The sequence below is a fragment of the Chiloscyllium plagiosum genome, chromosome 17 (assembly GCF_004010195.1).
Source record: "Chiloscyllium plagiosum isolate BGI_BamShark_2017 chromosome 17, ASM401019v2, whole genome shotgun sequence".
Lineage (NCBI taxonomy): Eukaryota > Metazoa > Chordata > Chondrichthyes > Orectolobiformes > Hemiscylliidae > Chiloscyllium > Chiloscyllium plagiosum.
Window position 1 is genome coordinate 27,820,657 of NC_057726.1, and position 10,115 is coordinate 27,830,771.

Sequence of the window (10,115 nt, forward strand, 5' to 3'; positions counted from 1 at the left end):
AGGCATCTGTTGATGAAATTGCAGGGGTATCAGTTTTTGGCGAATACATTGTAGAGGTGTTCTTCTTCCTCTTTATGTAGTTCTGGTGTACTGCAGTGTGTTGTGGTCCTTTTGAACAGTGTCTTGATGCAACTTCTTTTGTGTGTGTTGGGGTGGTTGCTTTCGTAGTTCAGGACTTGGTCTGTGTGTGTGTGTGGCTTTCCTGTATACCTTTGTGGTGAATTCTCCGTTCGGTGTCCTCTGTACCATCATGTCTAGGAATGGGAGTTGGTTGTCCTTTTCTTCCTCTCTAGTGAATCGGATTCCTGTGAATGTGGCGTTGATGATCCGGTGTGTGTTCTCTATTTCTGTGTTTTTAATGATTACAAAGGTGTCATCCACATAGCTGACCCAGAGTTTTGGTTGAATTTGCGATAAGACTGTTTGTTCTAATCTTTGCATTACCGCTTCTGCTATGAGTCCAGAGATGGGTGAGCCCATGGGTGTGCCGTTGATTTGTTCATATATTTGGTTGTTGAATGTGATGTGTATTGTGAGGCACCATGAACACTAACTAGCCACAAAACGACACAACCAGCTATCCTTAGTAGCCACACACGCAGATGATAAGCAACATGACTTCGACTGGGACAACACTACTATTATAGGACAAGCCAAACAAACAGAGAACAGCCAGGGAATTCCTAGAGGCATGGCACTCATCCACAGATTCAATCAATAAGCACATCGTTCTGGACCCAATATACCGACCACTGCAACGGACAGCTGGAACTGACAACCGGAAGCGGCAGAGACAAACCACTGTAAATGCCAGAGGAAACAACACAGAAGCGCTTCACAGGAGGCTCCCAAGCACTGAGGATGTCACCTAGACAGGGGACGAAACGTCTGCAACGCAAATTCCCAGCTCAGCGAACAGAACCACAACAACGAGCACCCGAGCTACAAATCTTCTCACAAACTTTGATTTTGCTTGTGTGCTATATTGGTTCTCCACCCTTGCCACTTGCTTGTAGATCCAGCCAATTAATATTGCGAATAAGACTCAGTCACACACCCTCAAGCCTTTAATGCAAAGAGATACAAATTAACCACGATCTAAACTTCACTTAACCACCTTGGCTCTAGTTTCTCCCCCTGGCCCCTTGTGAAAAAGAAATACATTCTAATTAAGAGGAGCTTGATTTAGTTGGTTGTGCATTCCTAGATTAGGTTAGGAATTTAATATCTTTCTTTACTCTCCTTTTTCCAAAAGGAGATCTAATTGTAGTCAATAATTCCATGTTTGTTGTTTGAAATAATATGTTTAAACATAGCTAAGATGTTAAAGTTTGAGCTGAACTACAAAAATCAGAAGATGCTTGAAACACTAGAAATAGTCAGCAAGTCATGCAGCATCCATGGAGGCATCTATAATAATTGATTTGTAATGTCAGAGCTGTTTGTCTTAAATGAGTCACATGATTAATAATCATTAGCACTGTTTGAAGATGAGTAAGGAGACTTCAATCATACTGGTTAGCATCTTTCTTTCAACCAGGCTGAGAAAAAAGATAAATTATTGTCCATCAGTAATGGGGCATTCCAAATGCAGAATTATTTGCCTATACAACTAAAACTAAACATTGATACGGAGCTCATTTGGTAAAAGGTACTTTCCAATATTGACAGGAGACAATTATATACTCCGTATTAGCATAAACTCTGAAAAGAAAGGACAGCAAATGTATGCATGAACTAGAAACAAATAGATTTACATGAGAGGTAAACTAGAACACTCATCTGCTGTGGGGACTTAGTCAAATGGTTTGAATCATTGATCAATGCAGAGACAGGAATTTCCAGGAAGAACTGAGAAAGATTAAAGGAAAAAAAAAACTGCAGGTATTTATTTTTGCCAATTCAGAAGGGCAAAACTGTATACTGCAACCAATCACCAAGTGGAAAAGAGTATGAGAAGAAAGCAGTGATACCAAGAAGTGGTAAAAATTGTAGCATTTGATAGCATTGCTCTGGTTAAGCTAAAATTAGGTTTCTTGTCCCAACAATACAGCATCATAATCTGTTTCACTTGCTCCTATGGGCAAAAATTGCAAGGTTATATTTTGAAAAGTGAAATGAAGACATCATTTTAGTGAATAGCATATAAAAATACTTCCTTTCAAACATGACTGGTGGCATTCATCATTTTGCATGACAAAGTATATAATATGGGTTTACCAATGCTTTAAACCTCCAGTTGTCTTGAGTCAGGGATCACCAGTAGAAAAAAAAGTGTTGAATGTGCTTAAATTGAAAAGACAGACTTGAAAGCATAAACCCCAGCTACCGTGACCCCACAGCAGAGGTTTTTATCTGCTTTAAACAACCAGCTATTTCATGACTATATCCCTCTTTAGCTAAATTTACTCTTCTTCCCACAACAGAAGCCTTTACATGCAGCTGAACAATATGATGTTGACTTTATTTTGGTTGGTTTATTTGCTTTTGCACTCAAATCAAGCATGTAATTAGTGTGGTGCCTGATTATGAACATATGTATGAAACCAATATATTGAAGTGGCTCTTCTACTTCTCTTAAAAAGTTTCAACTTACCTTCAACATCTGTTTAAAATAGACAAAAAATGGTTAACAGTGCTGTAACCCTTTGCCAATACTATTTTATACTATAATTAAGTAAATTAGCTCCATTAAATACAGAGCCTGAATTCACTACTATTACAATGATTACATACAATTTGGTTTAAATAACTAAGTTTATTGGTACTTTATTGCAGACTTTTATAAAAAAGGAGAAAGTTATGTATAGAAACTTGGCATAACATAGGAAGTTCTCTCATATGAATTTACACACACAAAAAAAAGCTTAGATTTAGGAAACTTAATTAAGCTCCATCAGGTTACCATTATTAGAAGTAACAAAGTCAGAATGATACTGCAAAAAGACTACTATTCAGGTAATCATGCCAGTGTTTTGCAAAAAAAATTACTCAATTAAACCATTCCCCAACAGGTTCTTTTTTTTTTCCTTGAACTGTTGATCCAATTGTCTTTTGCAAGTTAACATTGAATCTGCTTCTGCCACCCTTTCAGGCAATGCATTAGGTAATAGCTCATCATGCTTCTGATTAATTTATCAATTACATTAATTCTAAACACTATCAAACCAACTTTTTTTAAAAATGGTGGCATATGTTAACCTTGAACATGTAGATGCAGTTGCTGTTTTCAAGTCTAGCCTGTTTTTAAGCATTAAAGCAGAACAAATAGTAAAAAAAAAAACATATATATACAAAATGGAGTATTAGTTAGAGTTTAAATATATGCAGGCAACTTCCCTTATATCTTTGGGGAGGTAGTGGATTTCAATCAAGATAGATTGGTAGGAACAGTGTAATTAGTCTTAAGGGCTAGGGAAAGAAAAAAAAAGAAAAAGGGGGCAATTACAGAGTCGGATGTACAGCACAGAAACAAACCCTTCGGTCCAACTCAACCATGCCGACCAGATATCCTAACACAATCTAGTCCCATTTGCAAGCACTTGGCCCATATCCCTCGAAACCTTTCCTATTCATATAGCCATCTAGGTGCCTTTTAAATGCAGTAATTGTACCAGCCTCCACCACTTCCGGAGGCAGCTCATTTCATACATGCACCAGCCTCTGGTGTGAAAAAGTTGCCTCTTAAGTTCCTTTTATATCTTTCTCCTTTCACCCTAAACCTATGCACTCTAGCTCTGGACTCCCTTACCCGAGGGAAAAGACTTTGTCTATTTATCCTAACCATGCCCCTCAGGATTTTATAAACCTCTATAAAGGTCACCCCTCAGCCTCCGATGCTCTGGGAAAACAGCCCCAGCATATTCAGCCTCTCTATAGCTCAAATCCTCAAACCCTGGCAACATCCTTGTAAGTCTTTCCTGAATCATTTCAAGTTTCACAATATCCTTCCGATAGGAAGGAGACCAGAATTGCATGCAATATTCCAAAAGTGGCCTAGCTGACATCCTGTACAGTGCAACATGACCTCCCAACTCCTATACTCAATACTCTGACCAATAAAGCATACCAAATGCCTTGTTCGCTATCCTATCTACTTGCAACTCTACTTTCAAGGAACTGTGAACCTGCAGTCCAAGGTCTCTTTGTTCAGCAATACACCCCAGGACCTTACCATTTAAATGTATAAGTTCTGCTCGGATTTGCTTTTCCAAAATGCTGCACCTTGCATTTATCTAAATTAAAACTCCACCTGCCATTCCTCAGCCCATTGGCCCATCGGATCAAGATCCAATTGTACTCTTGAGGTAACCTCCTTTGCTGACCACTACACCTCCAATTTTGGAGTCACCTGCAAACTTGCGAACTATACCTCCTATGTTCATATCCAAATCATTTTACATAAATGAAGAAAAGCAGTGGACCCAGCACTAATTCTTTTGGCACACCACTGGTCACAGGCCTCCAGTCTGAAAAGCAACCCTCCACCATCATCCTCTGTCTTCTACCTTTGAGCCTGTTAAGCATCCAAATGGCTAGTTCTCCCTGTATTCCATGAGATCTAACCTTGCTAACCAGTGTCCCATGAGGAACCTTGTCGAATACCTTACTGAAGTCTATATCGATCACGTCTACCACTCTGCCCTCATCAATCCTCTTTGTTACTTCTTCAAAAAAAACTCTGTGAAGTTGATATAATTTCCCATGCACAAAGCTATGCTGACTATCCCTAATCAGTCTTTGCCTCTCTAAATCCTATCCCTCAGGATTCCCTCCAACAACTTGCCCACCACCGATGTCAGGCTCACTGGTCTATAGCTCCCTGGCTTTTTCTTACCACATTTCTTAAAAAGCGGCATCACATCAGCCAACCTCCAGTCTTCCGGCACCTCACTAGTGACTATCAATGATACAATTATCTCAGCAAGGGATCCAGCAATGACTTTGCTAGCTTCGCATAGAGTTTTATGCTAGACCTGATTAAGTCATGGGGAATTATCAACTTTTATACATTTCAAGATATACAGCACCTCCTCTTCTGTAATATGTACATTTTTCAAGATGTCACCATCTATATCCCCACATTCTATATCTTCCATGTCCTTCTCCACAGTAAATACTGATGCAAAATACTCGTTTAGTATCTCCTGTGGCTCCACATATTGGCTGCCTTGCTGATCTTTGAGGGACCTTATTCTGTCCCTAGTTCCTCTTTTGTCCTTAATGTATTTATAAAAATCCCTTTGGATTCTCCTTAACCACATAACCCAAAGCTATCTCATGACCCCTTTCTGCCCTCCTGATTTTCCGTCTTAACAATGTTCCTACTGCCTTTATACTCTGATTAATTCGATTTCTCCTGTTAATACTTGATTATAGTCTCAATTTTTCTAGTCGCCAGCTTTCCCTACACCCACCAGCCCTTCCTTTCACCCTACCACGATTGGCTCACTTCTGTCCATTTCAAGAGAGGTTAGTTAGTATTACTACTGTGCAGATATTGGATTTATTGATAATGCTGTAAACAGAGAAGCAAATTCTAAAGGGAGACAACATTAGAAAAGGCATTTCTTTTAATGGAAGTTGTAATTAGGATCAGGAATGGGCCACTTGGCCCCCTGAACCGCTCGATCATTCAATAATCAATTGATTGGATCATCATTTAGCTTCAGTGTTATGATATTTACCCTGAAGTTTAAAAACAAATGAAAACTAAAATTACAGAGGGTGCAATTATTGGGATTTACTATGGATGTTCATTGAAATTAAATTTTTTCAGCATGACATCATGCAGGCCATTCTTATTTCATCACTGTCCAAATAGATCAAGTATACATATCTTTAAAATCAAGTAAGTACCCAAAGTCTGAAAATTAGTTTATTCTTACTTTAGCTTTTCAAATTAAAAGTCTATCTGCATTGTTACTGATGTCTGATGTTACAAAAACAGTGCACATTACATATAGAACATACTGCAGGTCACAAAAAAAAGGTGTTGCACAGAATTCCAACTAATAAAACATAACAGGGAATGCTGCTCAGAACCACCAATTTAGTTTATTCAATGAATATATACTGCCATATAAAGAAGTATTTCTGTACAACAAGCCTGGTCAAGAGAATGTCTCTTAAGTAGTAATCAAAGGTTTAAACACTGAGTTCCAACTAGGAAATATTTAAATACATCGAAGCCTCTTTAAAACCAAAAAATAACATGGTGGAAACTGTCCCCTTCAACAGATATTATACATCTGAAATAATGAGAAAAAGAGGCAACAACTCTTATTGCAGATGGTATAAACTATCAAAAAAATTTGCAGCAATTTAAGTTTCTAGAAGAAATGAGGTCACATAATTGTCAATTCCACTGAAATCCAATACCTGATGCAAAGCAAAGGCTGTACGTTACTGCACTAGCCATTCAGCAATTGAAATGCAGTGCATTCATGGTCAGCAGAAAAGCAACATGGTGGCTCATTTCAAAAGACCATGTAAACATACCAAATTGCTGCTGTAGCCACACATACTCATTTTGGAAAACTGCTCAGTACAAAAATATTCAAATATGTTGCAGTGCAGGTAATTCATTTCCTTTGAGCAAACTCAAAGAGATCAGGACTTCAAGTCATTTCCTTCAGAGACTGGATGTGGCCTGAGAGTCTTGTAGAGAAGATGAAGGATCACAAGTAGCAGCATTTCTGAAGTGCTACTCAGAGCCACTATAAATGGGGCCTGCGAGGCAAAGTCTGCTTCAATGCGACGGAAGGACAACTGGAGTACTGCAAGGGCTAGCAGGCTATTTTGAACTCCAATCTCTATGCTGACTGTTTTGCATAAAGGAACAGGTAATTTTAAGCAATAAGCCATGAGATATCCAATAAGCAATCCAAACACAGGAACAGCAACTCCAGCAACAATTATTTCCTTACGAACATTGCAAAGTATGGCTGCTCCCATCTGGTAAGCCATGAAGAGTCCTCCAATAATTAACAGGAAACTGAGGGGTCGAATGAGCAAAAGTAAGAACTTGCTGAGTCGTGGCAATTTATATTTTATCAACATTCCAGTTGAAATGGGAATAGCAATAAACAGCAATGTCACAAGGATCTTAGTAAATGGGACATGCAGTGTTTCATGAACATTGAGAATATGGGTATAAATGGTGGATGAAAGTGGCATCATAGCAGTTGCGACTACAGTCGAGATCAAGGTCATGGAAATAGCAAGGGTCACATCCCCTCCTAGAAGCAGACTGTAGAGGTAACCTCCACCTCCTCCAGGGGTAGAGCAAGTTATTATCAGCCCGAGGGAAAGAGCTTTGGGAAGGGAAAAGGCCTTGGACAAAGTATATCCATATAATGGCATCAACAGAAACTGCCCAATCACTCCTAGAATGACAGGATGTGGCTGTTTGAGAAGACCTCGCAGGACTGCTAACTCCACTTTACAACCAAACGCACACTTGTTTATAAAAACTAAAGGCAGAAGGAAATAAAGGAGGGGGTTCTGAGAGAAATGCGCCAAACTAGTTGAACCTGGATCATCATCAGTGGGAGACACTTTAATAATATAATCTTTTCGCTCTTCCACAGTGAATGGCTCAACCCTAGTGACATCCAGAAGGCGGATTAAGAGAGGCGCGGTCCCAGCCAGTCCGGATTTGATGCTGACAATGTAACTTTTCACAAATCCTATGGTTTCAGCATCACTGACGTTAATGATGGTGAGGACATCTGGGTCCAGAGACTGAACGAACAGTTTACTACCATCCTTTTCCTCGGCGCTGCTGTAGCGACTGGAAACCACAATGATGCCTTTGGTGTTTTCGGGAAACTCAAATTCAGTGGAGGTGCCGTCTCCGATGGTCACGTAGTACAGTGCTGGGGTCGAGCTGTTGGAATCCACAAGGCAGTAAACGCCGCTGAGGAGCGGCAGCAACAGGAGCAGCGCCGGCTGCACACTGGCCATCCACAACAACATGGAGCGGTCACACATTCCCCCACCACCAACTTTCCGCTGCGTCAGTCCGGCCCCCGAGAAAAGGCAAGAAGCAGCAGCCGCCGTTCACTCCAGAGAGGGAAGCGCTCACAATCGGCCGAGTCGCAGCCGCATTCGAGCGGGTGGAGAGGCTGAACCCCGGTGCCGGGAGGCCAGTACCCTGTCTCCGGACATACCGCAGCCTCCCGTTTACCGGTAGCGTCTGTGCGTCTCGCCGCCCCAGAGAACTTCCTTCCGGCACAGCTTCCCCCGTACTTTCACTTTGTCAGTCAGTGGGTAAATGTCAGAACATTGCCGTGCTGCTGAGTAAACCCCCACCCACTCTCAACACTAACCCAAATACCTGTACTGACGTAAAGTGACCAGGCTCCAGCAGATAAATAGTCGTGTCAGTCTTTCAAATGACGCCTCCTCTCCTCTCCCCTCCCTTCCCCGTCTTAGGTTCCCCTCGGGTTTTCACGAATTGACAATTTCTCTCTCCTTGTTCGCAATCAAGCGATTAGCGCGTTCCCACATTTGTTGACGCTTCTTCGGCATCGACTCAACGAAAGCCGCTTTTCATATCAGGGCAACTGCCGGGCGTTTCTGCACAATCATTTCCCAATCGTGGGGCGGTGATGTTGCTGAGTTTCGTTGTTATCCGGTTCAATACAGAACCCACCTCCAGTTTCGTCAGACTGAAGCCTCAATCCTCAATATCACTGGCAGACATTAACTCACAAAGTCTGCTGTTTGCGGCTTTTGTCTCCTATTCTATGATGTGATATGATAGATTCCATTAGGTCTTCAGGGCTGAACCTCACAAAGTAGAATTCTACAGACAATTGGAAGGTTGGCTTTATTCTATGTAGCGCCGCTGCGGTTCTGAAAGAGAACACTCAGCTGGTGGTTATAGTTGTATTATCCAAAAATAAACTCAAAAGTGAGATTTTGATTTCATAGTTCAAGTTGAAGGTGACTGAGATATTCAAATCTCCGATAACGTTTTTTCTGGTTTAGACAATCCTCGTTGCCAATTGTTTATTTGACAGGAAAGCTGAGGCGACTTACAGCTGAAGACTGACTAGACAGAGTGATTGGTTTTTCATTCCATTTCCTGCATATCGCTTGCTTTTACAGACAGACAGACCTTATACGACCTGGAATTGCAATTCGTATGGAAGTCTTCTACTTCTGTCAATTATAGATAGTTAGATTTTGCCCAAAATTTGCCAGCATGCTCTCTGTGTTAGAATTTACTGGAACATAGTATCTCAATGCGTTTCCATCAGTTAAATATTTTCGATTAACGTCAGTTCAGAAATGTTTGAACCAGAAACTGTAAGAAATGGGAATTTATAACGTTAACATCTGGAATCCTCATTCAATCTACTGAAACCAACCCCATTCTCTGCAAACCAACTCCCTTGGTCCCATCTCCACCTTTTCTCACTTTGGGAAAGGAAACAATTCCATTTGTAGAATATCATTTCTTCAGGCAGTAAATTGTGGTTAGGGATTTCTAAACTTAAGTTCATATTTTTTCATCATCTTATTTTCTGTTCCTTTGTTTTCTATTTTCATGACATAATATGGAGGTGCCGGTGTTGGACTGGAGTGGACAAAGTTAAAAATCACACAACACCAGGTTGTAGTCCAACAGGTTTATTTGGAAGTACAAGCTTTTGCAGCGCTGCTCCTTCATCAGGTAGCTAGTCATGTACCTGGTGCTGTGTGATTTTTAACCATTTTCAATACAGTTTTATGTTTTTTCTCTGGTCCGCATTTTGATTCTAAGTCACAATTTCCTCCTACCATTGTTCCTGTTTCTTTCTTTATACTTCTGTTGTTAATGAGACCAGTTACTAATCACATTAGTCTCTAATGGCCCTGATGCTCCTTTGCCCTCCCTATTATCAACTTAATTTATCAGATTTGTGGGACACATCTAGAGACCCAAATAATGGACACCAGAATCATTATCAAAACTCAAGACTAGCGTCAGTACTATCCAAACTTGACTCTGATACAGTCAAATCTCCCTTCTCAATATGAATAAATGCACAAAAACTAGCTTTAGCATATTCAACTGTGTATCTTTAATGTTAAAATGGTATGAGATAACTAAATACATAAAA

At 40.4% G+C, this 10,115-nt stretch overlaps 1 protein-coding gene across 1 annotated transcript; it reads right to left on the bottom strand.

Annotated features, from left to right (window-relative positions):
* Window positions 1-5,867: 5,867 nt before the first annotated feature.
* Window positions 5,868-8,346, bottom strand: slc10a3 (solute carrier family 10 member 3). The gene has a single exon (XM_043706721.1). The coding sequence runs from the start codon at window positions 7,993-7,995 to the stop codon at window positions 6,613-6,615; it is 1,383 nt and encodes a 460-aa protein (XP_043562656.1). The 5' UTR covers window positions 7,996-8,346; the 3' UTR covers window positions 5,868-6,612.
* Between the last annotated feature and the right edge of the window lie 1,769 nt (window positions 8,347-10,115).

Bases quoted from the DNA above. Each gene is read 5' to 3' on its own strand.
- slc10a3 (XM_043706721.1), bottom strand. From the start codon at position 7,995: ATGTGTGACCGCTCCATGTTGTTGTGGATGGCCAGTGTGCAGCCGGCG.